General features: G+C 38.0%; 1 protein-coding gene across 7 annotated transcripts in view; it reads right to left on the reverse strand.

Moving 5' to 3' along the window:
* Positions 1–18,354, reverse strand: part of LOC138755372 (ATP-binding cassette sub-family C member 8-like) — a 162,472-nt gene that overhangs the window by 93,874 nt on the left and 50,244 nt on the right. For 5 of the 7 annotated variants that reach the window (XM_069921223.1, XM_069921224.1, XM_069921225.1 and 2 more), the window contains 7 exons: positions 18,260–18,332; positions 17,221–17,277; positions 16,940–17,125; positions 10,849–11,001; positions 8,891–9,046; positions 6,725–6,913; positions 4,511–4,619 (listed from right to left, as the gene is read on the reverse strand). In XM_069921223.1, the coding sequence (XP_069777324.1) occupies positions 4,511–4,619; positions 6,725–6,913; positions 8,891–9,046; positions 10,849–11,001; positions 16,940–17,125; positions 17,221–17,277; positions 18,260–18,332 (923 nt within the window). The remainder of the gene's footprint in view (positions 1–4,510; positions 4,620–6,724; positions 6,914–8,890; positions 9,047–10,848; positions 11,002–16,939; positions 17,126–17,220; positions 17,278–18,259; positions 18,333–18,354) is intronic. The other 2 variants (XM_069921226.1, XM_069921227.1) reach the window with 2 other exon arrangements.

Here is an 18,354-nt window from a genome sequence, read left to right on the forward strand (position 1 = left end):
GAGGCAAGTAGATAAGGTAGTTAAAAAGGCATAAGGCACACCTGCCTTCAACTGTCGGTGCAATGAGTATAAAAGTTGGCAAATCATGTTGCTGGTGTGTAAAACTTTGGTTAGCCCACATTTAGTGTATGTTGTACAGTTCCGGTTGCCACATTATTTGGAGAAGATGTAGAAAAGGTTCAACAAAATGCAGCCTGCATTTGGAGTGTATTAGCTGTTAAGAGAATTTAGGTAAACTGGGTTTTTGTCTTGTAGTGTCAGAGGCTTGATGGGGGGTGGGGGAAAGAAACCTGAAATAATTGAATCTAATCATGAGAGACATAGACGAGAAAGACAGCAAGAGTTTGTTTTTTCCCTACAAGGATGGAAACATCAAATATTAGAGGCCATTGCTATAAAGGCAAAAGGGAAAAAGATTGGAAGGTGTCAAGAATGTACTGCAGGGGAGAGGATGAAGAAGATAATAATAGCAATGTTTAAGAGGCATTTAAACTGACTGAATTGAGGAATATGGATCACGTGTAGACAGAAAGGATTAATTAGACTGGCATCGTGGGTGGCACAGACTTTGAGGGCCGAAAGGTATTTTCTAATGGTGTACTGTTTTATGTGGAAATAAGACATTTATTTTCAAGCTTGGTGGGCTAAACGACCTACGCCTGCTCGTAATTTTGTGTTCTGAAAAAGTGAACTGAATATGTGAATAATAAATATAAAGATGCACAAGTCACAATCTTTATTAGAATGGATAAAAGTCAGAAAATTCAATTCCAACATGTTAAAAATATCACTGAAACATTTTTAAAATCAACACAAATTAACATACCCGTCAGAGTCAAAAACTGGTTCTTGTATCTACTGACAAAATAAAAACTAGCAAAGAGAAAGCACCAAACGATAACCCTCACAAGATATTTATTTAGAACTGAATTAAATTATTGTCTTTGGTAATCTCGGGATTACTGCCTGTGCCACGCAACAGTGAGAGCAGGAATAGAATGAGATGGAGGATGAACACATGGCTGAAGGGGTGGAGCAAAGGGCAGGGATTCAAGTTTGTGGATCACTGGGACCATTTTTGGGGTAGGTGTGACCTGTACAAAAAGGACAGGTTGCAATTGAACCCCAGGGGGACCAGGATTCTGGAGGGGACATTTGCTAGGGTTACTCAGGAGACTTTAAACTAGAATGGCTGGGGGGAGGGAACCAAATGAAGGAGAACAGCAAGGAGAAGGTTAGAGTGCAATCAGGGAAAGCTTGTAGACAATGTTTGAGGGGGGAAATGCAGGTGATAGAAGATGGACAGAGGTCGATTGCAAAAGATCATAAGAGAGCTGTTGGTAAAGATAAGGGCCAACAGGAAGTAAAAAGTGGGAAATCTCTAAAATGCATATATTTTAATGCTTGGAGCATTGTAAGGAAGCTGGATGAGCTAAAGGTATGGATTGACACTTGAAAATATGACGTGGTAGCGATTAGTGAAACATGGTTACAGGAGGGATGTGACTGGCAGCTAAATAGCTAAATATTCCTGGATTTAGTTGCTTTAGGTGCGATAGAATAGAAAGCTCATCCAGGGAAGCTATTTGGGTGGAATTGAGGAATGGGAAAGGGGAAGTTACAATTATAGGGATCTATTATAGACCACCAAATGGGAAACGTGAATTAGAGGAACAAATTAGTAGCGAGATAGCAAATATTTGTAATAAACACAGGGTAGTGATTGTGGAAGATTTAAATTTTTCAAATATTGATTGGGAAACCCATTCCATGAAAGGGCTGGATGGGTTGGAATTTGTAAAATGTGTGCAGGATAGCTTTTTACATCAATACGTGGAGGTACCAACTAGAGAGGGAGCTATGTTGGATTTACTGTTGGGGAATGAGATGGGTCAGGTGACAGAGGTATGTGTTGAGGAGCACTTCGAGTCCAGTGATCATAGTACCATTAGCTTCAAGGTAATTAAGGAAAAGGATAGGTCTGGGCCCAGAGTTGAGGTTTTTGAGTGGGGGAAAGCTAGGTTTGAGGAGATGCGAAAGGATATACAAGGGGTGGATTGGGACAATTTGTTTTCTGCGAAAGATGTAATAGAGAAATGGAGGGTCTTTTAAAGGAGAGGTTTTAAGAGTACAAAATCTTTATAAACCTGTTAGGTGGAAAGGTCAGGTCAAAAATTTGAGAGAGCCATGGGTCTCAAGGGATATTAGAAACTTGGTTCAAAAAAAGAGGGAGTACTACAATAAATATAAGAAACAGGGAAAAAAGATGTTTGGGTACTATATTGAATGTAAAAAGAATCTTAAGAAAGAAATTAGAAAAGTTAAAAGGTATGAGGTGGCTATAGCAAACAGGGTGAAAATAAATCCAAAGGGTTCCTATAAATATGTAAAGAGCAAAAGGAAAGTGAGAGATAAAATTGGTCCAATAGAGAATCAGAAAGGACAAATGTGTGTGGAGCCAAAAGAGATGGGGGAGGTCTTGAACAATTTCTTTTCCTCAGTATTTACTGAGGAGAAGAATATTGAACTGTGCAGGGTAAAGAAAGCAAAGGGGGGGGGGGGTAAATATGAAGACTATAGTGATTAAGAAAGAGGTAGTACTGGAGTTTTTGAAACTTCTGTATAAGTCTCCAGGTCCTGACAGGATTTTCCCCAGGACCTTGAGAGAAGTTAGTGAGGAAATAGCGGAGGTTCTGGCAGTGATTTTTCAAATGTCATTAGAGATGGGCATAGTGCCGGAGGATTGGCGTGTTGCACATGTGGTTCCTTTGTTTAAAAAGGGTTTGAGGAGCAAGCCTAGCAATTATCAGCCTGTAAGTTTGATGTCTGTGGTAAGTAAATTGATGGAAAGTGTTCTTAGAGATAGTATATGGAGGGACAGAGTCTGATCAGGGACACTCAACAAGGATTTGTGTGTGGAAGGTCGTGTTTGACTACTCGTTAAATTTTTTGAAGAGGTGACTAGGAATGTTGATGAGGGTAGAGCAGTGGATGTTGTCTATATGGACTTCAGTAAGGCCTTTGATATGGTTCCGCATGGGAGGTTAGTTAGGAAGGCTCAGTCCTTGGGTATTAATTTGGAAATAGTCAAATGGGTTCAACAGTGGCTGGAAGGAAGGTGCCAGAGAGTAGTAGTAGATAATTGTTTGTCAGGATGGAGGTCGGTGACAAGCGGTGTATCTCAGGGTTTGGTATTGAGACCATTGCTGTTTGTCATATATTTTAATAATCTGGAGGATGGGGCAGTAAATTGGATTAGTAAATATGCAGATGATACTAAAATAGGGGGAATTGTGGATGATGAAGAGGGTTTTCAAAGATTGCTGAAGTATTTAAACTGCTTAGAGGAGTGGGCAGAAAGATGGGAGATGGAGTTTCATGCTGACAAGTGTGAGGTACTTCATTTTGGAAAGAATAATCAAAGCAAGACATATGTGGTAAATGGGAGGGCATTGAAGAATGCAGTGGAGCAGAAAGATCTAGGAATAACGGTGCATTGTTCCCTGAAGGTAGGAGCGCATGTGGATAGGGTGGTGAAGAAGGCCTTTAGTATGCTTGCCTATATAAATCAGTGCATAGAATATAGGAGCTGGGAAGTAATGATGAAACTGTACAAGGCATTGGTAAGGCCAAATTTAGAGTACTATGTGCAGTTCTGGTCACTGATTTATAGGAAGGATATTAACAAGATAGAGAGTGTGCAGTGAAGATTTACAAAAATGTTGCCTGGGTTTCAGCATCTGGAATACAAAGAAAGATTGAGCAAATTAGGTCTTTATTCCTTGGAATGTAGAAGGCTGAGAGAGGATTTGATAGAGGTATTTAAGATAATGAGAGGGATAGAGTTGATGTGGAAAGGCTTTTCCCATTGAGAGTAGGAGAGATGGATACAAGAGGTCATGGGTTGAGAGTTGACGGGCAAAAGTTTAGGAGTAACATGAAGGGGAACCTATTTACCCAGATAGTGGTTCCTGTGTGGAATAGGCTTCTGGGAAAGGTGGTGGAGGCAGGAACAATTTTGTCATTTAAGAAAGAGTTGGATAAGTATATGGATGGGAGGGGGATGGAGGGATATGCGCAGAGTGCTGGTAAGTGGGATTAGAGGAGAGTACTTGGATCAGTGTGGACTAGAAGAGCCAAATTGGCCTGTTTCCGTGCTGTAATTATTATATGATTATATGATATTACGGTCCCTCTGATTCAAAGCTTTAAATTTCTACTTTACAATGAGTTTGTGTCAATATGATTTACATTGATACTATGAATGTAAAAAGTTGACGCTTTTCTTGTATTGTAAATAATTTATTGTGAATAAAGTATATTTATGGTTAAAAAGTAATCTGATTGCAAAATAACAGATAGTCATTCAAAAGTTCAAAAACAAAACAGATTTATCAAAAGAGTGGACTGCATTTTATGTAATTGGTTCCTAAAGTGCATTATGGCATTTTATAACAGCTCTGAGCAGTTCAGAATTCACAAGTTAACAACATTTATAAATACAACTCACATGTCACAATGATGTAAACAGCTCCTTTTAGCATATATTTCAGCTCCTTCTCCCTTGCCACCTCAATAGCCTTGATAAAGACCCCTTCCCAGCAGTAAAACTTCAAAAGCTAGAAGATAATTAAAAACAATTTAACTCTTTCAAATTGAAGCAATGATTTACAGGTTTTAGTTTTAAAAAAAGGGATTTGATTGCAAGGGTTACAGACATAAAATAAAACTTGAGTGGCAGTACTAGGAACAGAATAATCAATAAAATTCTAACACCTCTTCGTCAGGCCTTGCCAAAGATGTCGATATTTTCCAAAATTATAGTCCAAAATCTGAAATATTTGATTGGAGCAGTAGTCTTAAACATTTTCTTTCCACTCACATTACTTGGGGGGAAAAAAAATTGAGCACCACTGCTCTAGACCTAATTGTTACTGAAATATTTTGCTTGAGAAAAATTGTCATTGGCCCATTTCCTTTGGAGTTATGAAACCGTTCACATAACAAGTCAATTAGGCATGATTAAAACGGTGGTTTTCAAACATTTTCTTTCCACTCACATACCACCATAAGTAATCCCTTACTAACCACAGAGCACCAGTTGCACAAGGATTATTTAAACTGATATGTGAGTGGAAAGAAACCGTTTGAAAACTACTAGATTAGAGTAGTTGTTCTTTCTATACTCTCAATGCATCCTAGTGCATGACAGAGCTATTGCTCCCATATTCTCATTTATGCTCCAGAATAAAAATAAATTTATCCAAGCTATTTAAAAAACCCTATGATTAAATCACATGATAGAGTACATATCCAATTATTCAGCAAGTGGGCTAAGGATATCAAAATATTCAGGATTGTTAAGAAACTCTAAGCGGGGATGTTTAAAATAGGTGAAAATCTAGCTTGCTGTTATGGATATTCACGTAAACACAGATCAAAATATATTAAATGGTTTGAAACATAAGAATAAAGTATCTTTAACTTGACAAAGTTCACACCAATATACAATTTAAATTAAGCTTTTTTTAAAATAAAAGGATGTGATTTATTCATAAAGTCATACGCACAGAAACAAGTCATCCATGCTGGCTGACCAAGATGCCGAATCCCATTTGCAAGCATTTGTCCCATATCCCAATAAACTTTTCCTATCCATGTACCTGTCCAAATCTCCTTTAAATTTCACAATTGTACTTCCTTTCGCCATCTTCTCTGGTTGATCATTCCATATAAACACCTCCCTCTTATGAAATAAAACGTGCATCTTCAATTCCCTGAAGTCTTTTCCCTCTCTCCTTAATATGCCTTACAGTTTTAGGCTCCCTTACCATGGGAAAAAGACTGTGACTACCCTAGCAATGGCCCTCATTTTATAAATCTCCACAAAGTCACCCTTCAGCTTCTTTAGCTTCAGGGGAAACATTCTTAACCTAAACACTCTATGTGACATCCCTGTGAATCATTTCTGGACCCTATCCAGCTTAATATTACATCCTTCCCATAAACCGATGAGCAAAACTCCACACAACATTCTTTATGTGTCCTAACCAACCAGTTGTACAACTATAACATGATGTTGCAACCTTTATACTCAATGCCTTGATTGCTGAAGCCAAGCCTTCTTCATTCTGTCTATGTTGCGACTTTTAGGGAACTATGTACTTATGGTCTTAAGGTCTCAATAGTCAATAATACTCCCCAGGCCCTTGCCATTCATTGTGAATGTCCTGGCCTGGTTCAACTTCCTAAAATACACTTGTCCAAGTTAATTCTATCAGCCATTTCTTTGCCCACCTTCCCAGCTGATCTAAATACTGTTAAAACCTCTGGCAATCTCCAACACTGTTTGTGATACCACTAATCATGGTATCATCTGTAAAGAAACTAATTATGTCACATACATTCTTTTCCAAATCATTAACATAAATGACAATCAACTAAGGATTCAGCACACCACTGGTGACAGGTCTCCTATTTGGTGAGCAACCCTCCATTATTGGCCTCTAACTTCTACCTCCAAGCCAAATATGTATCCAGTTTTTTTAAAAATTTGCTCTTTAGGTAATATTCAAGTCAGAACAAAATAGTGATTTTACCAAAGTATAGAAGTAAATAGAATGCTTCTAATATCAAATAGGACAACAGTTGATGTAACTTGTTTTTCCAAGTTTAACTAGGAATGATGAGTTGTACTCAACTGAACCTGGACAGCAGTAATTACCTTCATGCTCTGTAGCATTTCGTGGGATTTCTTGATCCGATCATCCGAACACTCCATTGTTTTTTGTTGAATAGAAAGAAACTTTTTTGCCATGAAGTACTGAAGAGGGGTGAGCAGAATTGTGATAGATATTCCTATCAAGGCACTATAACCCAGTTGCAGATAGAGCAACAGAACAGTCAGTATAATCTAAATGTAAGATACAAGTAATGCATTTAGTAAATAAATGATTGGAAGATACAAAAATAAACTGCATCATGCATTTGCCATAAAAGGTTTGAAATTACTTTTTTTTTAAATCTTTAAACAAATGGAATTGCTATCAAATGTTGCATTCAATGCTCATCCCTAATTACCATTGGAAGGTGGTGCCCATGGTCTTTCTTGAATTGACAAGATGGTATTCAGTTTTGGGGTACTTGGTGCTAGCTGTGCTAAAATACATACTGTGCCAACGATCTAATGGACGATAAAGAACTAAATAGAATTGATGTAGAGAAGATGTTTCCACTAGTGGGAGAGTCTAGGACCAGAAGGCACAGCCCCAGATTAAAAGGACATCCTTTTAGAACAGAGATGAGAAGTTTTTTTTTTCAGTCAGAGATATGTGAATATGTAGAATTCATTGCCATCTACAACTGTGCAACCTGTATATCTAAAGCAGAGATTGATAGGTCCTTGATTAGTAAGGATGTAAAAGGTTATCAAGAGAAGGGAGGAAAATACATCAGCCATGGTTAGCACAGCAGTTAGCACATTGCTGTTACAGAGCCAGTGGCCTGGGTTTGAATCCAGCACTGTCTCTAAGGAGTGCTGGATTCTCCCTGTGTCTGCATGGGTTTCCTCCGGCTGCTCCAGTTTCCTACCACATAGGTGGCTGTAGGTGAATTGGATGTAATTGAGCAGCACGGGCTTGTGGGCCGGAAGGGCCTGTTACTGTGCTGTATGTCTAAATTTTTTTTAAAATAATGATTTGTATGGCAGAACTGACTCAATGGGTAGATTGATGTAATTCTATTCCTAATTCTTATTGTCCTACAAGAATTGCCTTGTATTATTGAATATTTTTGACTGAAGCACATTAGTTGTTTTACAAGACTTTTCTAGGCAAAAACTGGTTACTTACTACATTTTTTCATGATTCCTGGCAAAATATAGAGGTTTTTTTAAAACTTTGTCACTGTTGTGATAAATTCTGGAAATTTCCAGGAAAATTATTCTGTAAATTTTAAAACTTATGCACTGCAGTTTACTCACACCACCATTTGCACTCCTTTACCATGTTGAGACTTACTTTCAATTAAAAATGAGAATTTCTCAAGTAATTGGCTTTCTTTCACATTTTCAGTGGAAATGTGCAAAGGAAAATGGTGGGCAACTATCATTATGGCTCCATTTTCCTCAATAAAATAGCATCATGTTATGGTCAGAAATTTTAGCTACTGAAATTACAATTATATTCTGACATTCACTAGGAAAATGTCAACTTACTGCAGCTTCCTAGCTTGTGCTGCCCTTACTTTGAGTAATTCTATTCACTTAAATGGAGAGCTATTTTAAATCCTACTGTTTCAAATTTAATGTCGTTGATGCAGTTTTGTATTAGTTATTTTCATTGTCTGAGCACATTACTTAGCTAGCTGTCAGTGCATTTGTGAGCAAGGCTTCAAATTTTAAAAAAAAATAACAGATTGATTCCATTTTCAGTATAAATTGCTCATCTCAACTTCAAACTACAAAATGAATTACGAAAGGAAACCTGCAAGTAAATGATTCGAGTGGAACTGTATTTACTGCTCATTTGCCACAAGGCTATTAATCCCATATATATCAATCCTTGTAACAGATCTGAAAATACTTTTAGTAAAAAGCAGGGATCTAGTTTTATATTTATTTCAGTAGCCACCATTGTTAAAGCAAACATTTTAAATGTGCTGACAGAAGTATCACAGCACTAAAGGCCACATTTTTATATGTATATATATTTAATTCTATGATCCACATCCTTCTGTCTTGTGAACACCAGTATATTTAAGGGGAGATTGCTAAAATTCCTTCAAATTATTGACATGTGAGCTACATGCACTAAAGTAACCCAGAGGAGGAATGGCCAATTCACAAATCCCCTCATCCCCAACCTCCCTTAAAACCAATCTGTTCATTTACCTGTATTGGAATTGCAATGACATAATATCCCATATATGCCACCATCATTATCTGAAAAGCATCCACTGACATGTGATTAATAATCTGGCCCACTGTCAGATGATCTCCACTGAGGACCCACACTGGCAATGACAAAGCTTTCAAGTAAATCATTGTCTAGAAAAATAACATGGAAAAGCATTGATAGTTCTCATTTTTAAAAATATATATTTAATAGCATGGGGACTTGCTGACTGATTTATTGCTTATCACTAATTGCCCTTAATCAAAATCAGGATTTATTGTCATGAACAAGTCATGAAATTCAGTGTTTTATGGCAGCATCACAGAGCAAGAATACATATTATAACCATCTCACGACATTATTATAAAAAATGTAAATAAAATAAAAATAATATTAACAATAACAGGGCATGAAAAGTAAGGCAGTGTCTTTAGTTCTTTGATTATTCAGGAATCTGATGGCAGTGGGGAAGAAGCTGTCCTTGTGCCATTGAGTGCTCGTCTTTAGCTCCTCCTTAAGGAGGTGGAGGTGAGGTGAAATCTTGAAGCGGTGAAGTTCTTCTATTGTGCATACACCCAATGTTCTTGGGTAGTCAATTCCAGGATTTAATTTGGAGAACATGAAGAACCAATGATAGTGGAAGGGAACCTGCAGACGTTGATACTCCATGCCCTGCTGACCTTGTGCATTTTTGGTCCTGTTGGAGTTGGTGAACTATTTAAATTATTCAGTACCCAGTCAGTATAAGCACTACTTATTCAAAGTTACACAGCATTCCAATGAAAGGAACATATTAGTCACAACATTTACAGAAGGCAGAGTGGTAGGTCTGAAAGTCTGGTAACGCTTTGAAAGAAAATAGGAAGCAATGTTAAAACACTGAATTTAACTTTAAGATTTCATTAGAATTTTTCACTGTACAACAACCAGTCAAAATTAAAACTTGTTGGCTGTCAGAGAGGAAAGATGGTCCTAAAAAGCAATAGCAGAAGTTCACTTGGGATGTTATTCAGAACATCAGAGTTGGTATATGTGAGTGGGGATTATGGAGGGAGAATGGAGGGAGAATGGAGGTAGTGAGGAGAGAAGTCAAGCCCTAAGTAGTGGTTAGTGCAATGTTATTACAGCGCCAGCGACCTGGGTTTGAATCTGGCGCTGTCTGTAAGGAGTTTGTACGTTCTCCAGGTGTCTGTGTGGCTTTGTCTAGGTGCTCCAGTTTCCTCCCACCCTTCAAAACGTACAGGGGTTGTAGACTAATTGGTGTATTTTGGGGGCAAGGTTCGTGGGTTGAAAAGGCCTGTTACTGTGGTGTAAGGCTCAATTAAAAAAATATTAAAGAGTAACAAATTGCTCAGGCCTCAAGAAGACATCTCTGTCTTAATTACGGTAATTTGCTGAAGGAAATAGACAGTGGAAGGTGAAATGAAGCTGTGCTAAGATCACAACAGTAACCAATAGTTTATGGTGATGGTTGGAGTATTAGGCATATTGTGGTTGGTTATCTTCCATGTTTGAAGCCAGGGTGAGGGTGCACACTAGATCTTTGTGTTTTAAGTAGTTCTAGAATAATCATTGAACTGCTGGAGTCATTAGTGGATACTTCCTTTTAGTTGTCACATTTCCCAAGCCTTAGGAAATCTCAACTATGCCCATCAAGTCTGCTGAAGTGGTGCATCCAATCCTGATTAGCTATTTAATCTCCTACTTTTTTTCTGCACCCCTTCCTCATTCCTTCCTGAGAAAGATGATGAAATACACAAAGGAAGGGGATATAAAGTTCCAATACAAATTCTCAGAAAAGGTTCTCAACCTGAAACATTAGCTCTGCTTCTTTCTTCACAACTGCTACCCAATCCAATGAGCATCTCCAACATTTTCTTTATTGTGTCATGCTCTTCATTTCCCCTCTGTCAGATCATAGAATTATGCTCTATACAGCCAAAAAGCATCTTACCTGCAGGCCTGATTTTATGCGTATTCCATCTCGAATAACAATGTAATAGGACATCTGTAAGCAGAAGTGCTGAAACAACACTGAGCACAGCATCAGGAATGCCAAGATGTAGCCATTATTAATAAATTCCGAGAAACTCACAAAATGTATTCCCTGTATAAAATCAGGATATAGAACATCATTACCACTTATTAAATGTGCCCAATGTTTCTTCACAATCAGATATATTTAGTAGTATTTTAAATCTCATTGTCTTATCATTTAATAATGAGAATCCACTTAATCCAAAGGAGACCCAAACTAGCAGTAGAAAATCCTGTTCTCTGCTCAAGGATGCAAAATGATGACTGGAGCAAAAGGTGAAACAGGGAAATGACAAAAGGGAAGGCTGTAACTTGCTTTTTTCAACACTATACAAAAGTGAATGACTGTTATTGAAATACCACTAGGGCTGAGAGAGTTAAGACCAAGCTTGAATAAGAAAAATATACACAGACTGATTTTAAGTATCCTACATCATAACTGCATGAAGAACAGGATTAATGAGGTTTTCAGTAACTTCCACTTGGATGTCCTATTTCACAGTGGATGCATTATGACACAGTGGAGACTCAATCAGCCATCAACTTGAGTGTCCCACAAGTTATCAGAACAAATTTACCTGAATGCAGGTCAAGAGGCATACAGAATTATTTATCTTTTCATTTTGTACAGTCTAATCAATTTCAGGAGCGTTCTACTTCACTTTTTTTTTTAAATCAGAAAAAATTAGCAGTTTTCAATATATGGGTTCAAATATACTCGTCTTTTACCAGTAGTTCCTTATCAAATCGTACACAAGGCACATTTTTGCAACATATTCCTGATCTATGTACCAGTGCATGACAATGCACCGAGTTTAGATGATGACTTATTTAACATTCCATTCTGCCAATGGACTCAACAGCAGAGATCTTTTGTGCTACTCTGAGGCTATGAGTACATGCCACACAAGCCCAGCCCCCCAACTTTACACAAGTCACAGAGGAATGCATATTTTTTATTTTACATAATGTTTTAATTAATTTATACCATGTGCTTTTAAGTAAATTTGTTATTTTATGTTTTGACTGATTTCTTAAATGATTTCGTTTTACTCATCCCTGGATGCCAGCATGATGGTAGTGGTGAACCACCATGAATTGCTTCATGAACTACTTCAATAGAAAGATGGGTCAGTATGTTTGCAGATGATGGGAACATTGGAGGAGCTGTTGAAAGTAGTCATAAATTACAACAGGATATAGACAGGATGCACAGTTGGGCAGCAGGTGGAGTTCAATTCAGATAAGTGTGAGGTGATACATTTTGAAAGGTCAAATTTGAAGGCAGAGGACATTGGTAATAGTAGGATACTTAACAGTGTGGAAGAACAGAGAAACCTTGGGGTCCAAATCCATTCATCTCTCAAGGTTGCTAGGATAGTTAAGAAGGCCTATGTGATGCTGGGCTTCATTAAGCAGGGGATTGAGTTCAGGAGGATGTTACAGTTCTGTAAATCTCTGGTGAGACCACTCTTAGAAAATGGTATTCAGTTCTGCTCACCTCATTATAGGAAGGATGTGGAAGCTATGGAGAGGGTGCAGAGGAGATTTACCAGAATGTTGCCAAGACTGGAAAATATGTCCTATGAGGCAATGTTAGCAGAGATAGGGCTTTTCTCTTTGGAGCAAAGGTGAGAGGTGACAGAATAGAGGCCTACAGGATTATGAGAGGTATAGATAAGGTAGACAGCTAATGGGTCGGAGTTCTAGGAATGTGCCATGAACAGGGATACCACTATATGCCTCTAGTTTGGGACACCATTGGATTTTATCACCTGCTGCCCTTCTTCTTCATGCTAGAGACTGTAGGTGCTGTCAGAGTAGCCTGGACAATGTAGCCTGGACAGAGTAACCATTATGTTTTTTTTGAAGGAGGAATACTCCAAAATACACCAGTAGAGAAGGGAATGGATCTTGAGGTTTGTTGAATGTTTTGTTCTCAATGTTGTTGAGCATCTTGAGTTGTTGACATTAGGGATATTCCTTCTAACTTTATTCCCAGAGTTCAGCTGTTATAGCCATGCTTCGACTAAGTGTTGATGTCTCGAGCAGTGTAATCCTGGCAAAATGCAATACAGTCACCAAATAACTACTCATGGGAGCATGTGTTGCCTGTTAGGAATCTTGAGCTTAATTCCCTCACTTCACTGATAATTAAGAGTAGACTGATTAATTAACTAGTTAATTAACTACATTGGATTTGCCCTGATTAATTAAGACACACCTGGAAACTATAAAAAGCCATCAGCAGGGTCCAGGCAAGGAGCTTTAGCACTATTGCTCGAGTCCAAGTCCTTATTCATGGGCTGCTCTATTTCAAAGGACTGTCACAGCAGCAAAGGTTAGAGTTAGAGTTAGCTCAGAAGTCTACTTAAATTAGGTTAATCAAGTATATTGTGGCTCAATAATTTATTCTTTAAATATATGATGGGGGAGGTAGAATTTCTAAACTATGCAAAAAATTTTTGAGGTCCCGAATAGTTGAGATCAATAGTGCACTGCCATATGCAGAATTTAAAAATAGACCACATAGTTTTGGTATTCAATAGGCATTTCTGGGAATTTCATAAAAACATTATGGGAACTTGGTCTAAGTTGCAGCCCTGTTCAATTAAATGCAATGCACCCCCTGAAATGTCAATTTTAAAAATCTGCACGCAGCACACTACCATCTTGGACCTGCGGTGAGTGAGGGAGCAGAAATACAACATTCCCGCGGGGCCAGCCATCGGCTCCACGTGGGCTTTGAATGACTGGTTGAGGGAGCCAACAGTGGTTTTAGTCGAAATCCCGCAACCGAGGGGTGTGTGCCCAAGATGGCGGTGCCTAGTAACCAGCAGCAGCCATGCAGACTCCGGGGAAGCGGAGGATTGGAGCAGGGCACCAGAGGACAGGAAGATCGCTCCATCTGAGAGAGAGTAGAGCCGACTGAGAATGGTGACCACAGTGGCAGAACAGTGAGGGGGCTCTGCAGTTGAGGGACCAGTGCATGTGGCGGACTGCTGAAAACTCGAGGCGAGGAACTCGTGGAAGCTGTTGGCTGCTGGAGACTGCCGGCAGGAAACACGCCGGGCTGCAGACTGCTGGAGACTGGCTCAAGCTGGCTGGAGGGGTACCAGTTATTCGAATTGGGATGTGAGGATGTAATGAGGGCGCTGGAGGGCTCTTGGCCGTGTTTGAGGTTCAAATCTGGAACGCTGGTTTCCAATAATTTGGACTGGACTCTGTGTTGCTGTGGGGGCTGCGGAAGTGCATCTATGGATACTCGTTGACTCTTGTGGGACTCTCCTTTGCTTCTCTCTCTCTGGCTGGCAGTCCTGTAAGAGGCGCTTAGGCAATTCCTCCCAAAGTTAAATCAGTCTGCTTTGCAGCTGGCAAAAAGAGATGTCATGTAATATGACACTGTTTTATTACTATGATAATAAATAGAATCTTGATCTTGGTCTTGTACTCTCTAGTTAGTTGTAGGCTTTTAGACTCTTCTGGCTCAATTGGCAAGTTGTTTGCAAAAACATTTTTTTGCAGTCAGTAGAGGGGGGAAATAAACACCATTTGCCTATTCGGAATTACTTAATATTAGAAGTGCTGCTGAACTTTCAAGAATTCACTAATCCACTTCTTATACAAAAGTCATAAGCTGGGGTTAAACCCATATTAGTTACAGTAAGCTAGCTACCATGACTGAAACAAAGTAAGCTAGAAAATGTTTCTGATGGTTTCCTTCAAAAGGCAGTATTAGTCATTCTTTCTCACTTTATTGTCAATAATCTTGACTAACTGTTGGCTGCAGTTAGAGGAGCTCCCCATCCCCCATTTCACGAAAAGGGGGGAAGCTGCTTTACCATGACTAGAGTGATTTTTTAAAAATTGAACAGAGATATTTTATTTAAATTCTTTGATTGAAATTGGAGATCATATTTGTGGCTACATTAGGCACATCTTTCTAGTGTGGCTGACAGCACAGAAAAGGCTCTCAAAGCAATTTTTACCCCAGGATTTTCATGAATTTGGGCTGCATCTCAAATAATACAAGAGAAACATCCAACTGCAGTATTTCATGGCATCTCCACAAAGTCTAGAATTTGAAGAAGAAAGCTTTCTTTGGAGCAAGTCTCAGGTTGTTGAGTATATGACAATGAATTCCGTTGTTGCAAACATATTCCATTAAGAAATTTAATTAAATTGCTTTTTGAAAGATTTTTGAAATCTGTTCTTTTTTTAAAAAAAAACGTGACATTAAAGAACTGGGCATCACAAAATTGCCTATTTGCAAATTTTGATGTTAATTTAGAGATACAGGATGGTAATACGCCCTTCCAGCCCACCAATTAATACACCAATTAACCAAGAGGGTGGGAAGGATACCCATGCAGGTCTCAGGGAAAGTAAACTCCTTACTGACACCGCCAGATTAGAACCCAGATCAGTGGCACTGTAATAGCATTACATTAACTGCTACGCTAACCATGCCGCTCATTTATTTATTAGAAGCTTTTAACTTTCAAGAGTATATATATCTGGAAATTTAATTGAACAATTGCTTCATCAACTGTAAGTGCACAGAGATGCATAATGGTAATTATATAATTCTGTATTAAGTTACAGATTTTGCAGACTCCTATGTATCATTCAGGTTTCAGATTTATTGTCAGAGTACATACATGACATCATATATAACCCTGAAATTCTTTTTCCTGCAGGCACGACAGAACCATCACCAATTGTAGTGCAAATAAAAACCATAAACAGTGTAGACATGTAAGCAAATAACTAACTGTAAACAGATAATGAATGTTAACAAATTGACTGTGCAATACAGAGAGAACAAAAAGAGAAAATCAATAAAGTGAACAAGAAAGAGTTCTTAAATAAGTCTATGATTGAGTTGTCATTGAGGAGTCCGATGGAGGAAGGGTAGCAACTATTCCTGAATCTTATATTGTTAAGTCTTGTAGAACATTTTCTTCTTTCCTAATGGCATGACGGCAGCATTCCCTGGAGATGTTCTCAGTAGTGGAGAGGGTTTTGCTTTTGATATTTTGGGCTGTGTACACTACCTTTTGGAGGACTTTACGCTTGGGGTATTGGAGTCCCTATACCAGACCATGATGTAGCCAGTCAGCACACTTTCCACCACACCTCTGTAGAAATTTTCCAGGGTTTCTGGTGTCATACCAAACTTTTGCAAACTCCTGAGGAAGTAGAGGTACAGATGTGCTTTCTTCATGATGCTATTAGTGTGTTGGGTCCAGGAAAGATCCTCCAAGATAATGACTCCCAAGACTTTAAATTTGCTCACCCTCTTCACCTCTGATCCCCCAGGTTCTGTTCCTGATTTAGCTGTTACCCCGGAGATTAGTAACTCTTTAACAGTGTTTAGCAGCTGGTCAGTCATTAAAGAAAAACACATGCAACTGATTGTAAAGAAAGCATCTGGAAAGATGGTTATTTTAAAGGAGTATCTAACGGGGGTATAATTAAAAGGCTATCAGCAAAATGACTGAGGAAGGAACATTTTGTAATATTTGGCAATATGCCCTTGGGGAAAAAACCCAGTGGGGAATAATGGTAGCATGATTCCACTCATTTGCATGTCAGTCACAAAACTATACTTAATGGTCAATACAGTTAATGCAGAAAACTAAAACCAGTGGTTCTACATCATTATTGATTTATTTTTATTCCAAAAAAAACCTTGATTACAGGGAGAGGGGGTTAGATTAGTTTAGTCCTTTAGGTTTTTTCTTTTAATCCTTATTATTTTAATATAACAGTCTAATCATGGGTCTGACATGGTTGCATACATTATGTTTATTACTAGATGGAGTTATTACAAATAACTATTAATGTAGATATACACACTTTATTGCTTTCTCATTTTTTGCTCTCCTTTGTTATGTATTTATCTGTATACAATTGATTCATTATGTAATCATCATTTATTATGTATGCTTATTAAGTTAAACTAAAAAATGTATTAAAAAAAGGAAAGAAAACTAAAGCTCTACCTTCTCCAATTCTTTTGGTTCTGCATCCACATATCTGACAATACCATCAATGCAGAAAGGCCCAGCAAATCCCGCTAGATCACCTATAAGCTTCAAAAATCCTGCTATCAGGAAAGACACACCAAAAGTGCTGCAAATAACTTTTCCTAGATCTCTGGAACCTGTTGTTCCTGGAGATAAAGTTTCCTAAAATTCAAAATAAAAGACATAAAAGTTGAAAACATCATCCCTTAAATGCAAGAAATTATCTGGATGCACAAATATCATTAATGCTTACTTACTTTTTTCTTATCGTAATTCAATTTTAATAAATCAAAATTTTTCTGTGCAGTTTCATCCTAAAATGAAAATAGTACTGTAAGATAGGTGATTTTAGATTGTACTGCGATCACTAATCCTAGAAATATGATCTAGTAACTAAATCACAAGGGTGGAGATGGATGCATGCAAAATTGGTAAGAAACAGGCAAAGTTTCCAGAATTTCTTCTGTGCAACATTATCAAAATTTACAGAATTTACTTTTTATCTAAAACCAAAGAAAATACATTTTCAAATATGGAATGAATAAAATGCTGGCATAAAATTTGCATGGTAATTATGATAATTTGCACATGAAATTTATAATAAATATGATGCAATAAGTATGATGACTCTATGAGTATTACAGATTATGTAACTCAAGACAAGCAAAATTGATAATCACGTTCCATCTGCCCAAACTTAATTCCAATCTCACAGAACTATTAACAGGAATGAAAGAGTTAAATCACTCTCACAGGACCAAAAAATAGAAATGTGAAAATGTTGGGAATATTTAGCAGGTCAGGTAAGATCTGAAATAGTGCTCACTTTTTGGAATCTTCCACAGATGTTATCAGTATGTACACCATGGAAATTTGTAGACATCATGGTGGAAGTAAAAACATAAAATGCTGGAGAAGCTCAGCAGGTCAAACAGTGTCCTTTATGTAGCAAAGGTAAAGACACATGACCAACGATTTGGGCTCGAGCCCTTTATCTAAATTGACGGCAGGTGTCCGAACAGAAGAGTAGGGTTTGGGCAGGGGGAAAAGTTTCCAGTATGTTTTTGTTTGAATTCCAGCATTTGGGATCTATTTTAAAATTTCACTTTAGCTTGCATCTTGGCACGTGCTCATCTTTCCAGAGTAAGATCCACCACAATCCACTTCAGCACTGTGTTACAAATTTCAGAATAAAGCCAGGTACCCTAAATTGCATTTCTAAGCTAACACTAACATTATTTATTGTTAGAATGGTTTTCATATTCTAAAAAAGAGGGTGCAAAAATCAAAAACTACCTGAGGTAGCTTTCCTAGATTTTCCAACTTGATTGGCTCTCGATAACCACTTTTTAAAAGCCAAGAAATCCATCTGAGGGGGAAATAAAGTCTGT

This window comes from Narcine bancroftii, chromosome 2, assembly GCF_036971445.1.
Source record: "Narcine bancroftii isolate sNarBan1 chromosome 2, sNarBan1.hap1, whole genome shotgun sequence".
In the NCBI taxonomy this organism is placed as follows: Eukaryota; Metazoa; Chordata; class Chondrichthyes; order Torpediniformes; family Narcinidae; genus Narcine; species Narcine bancroftii.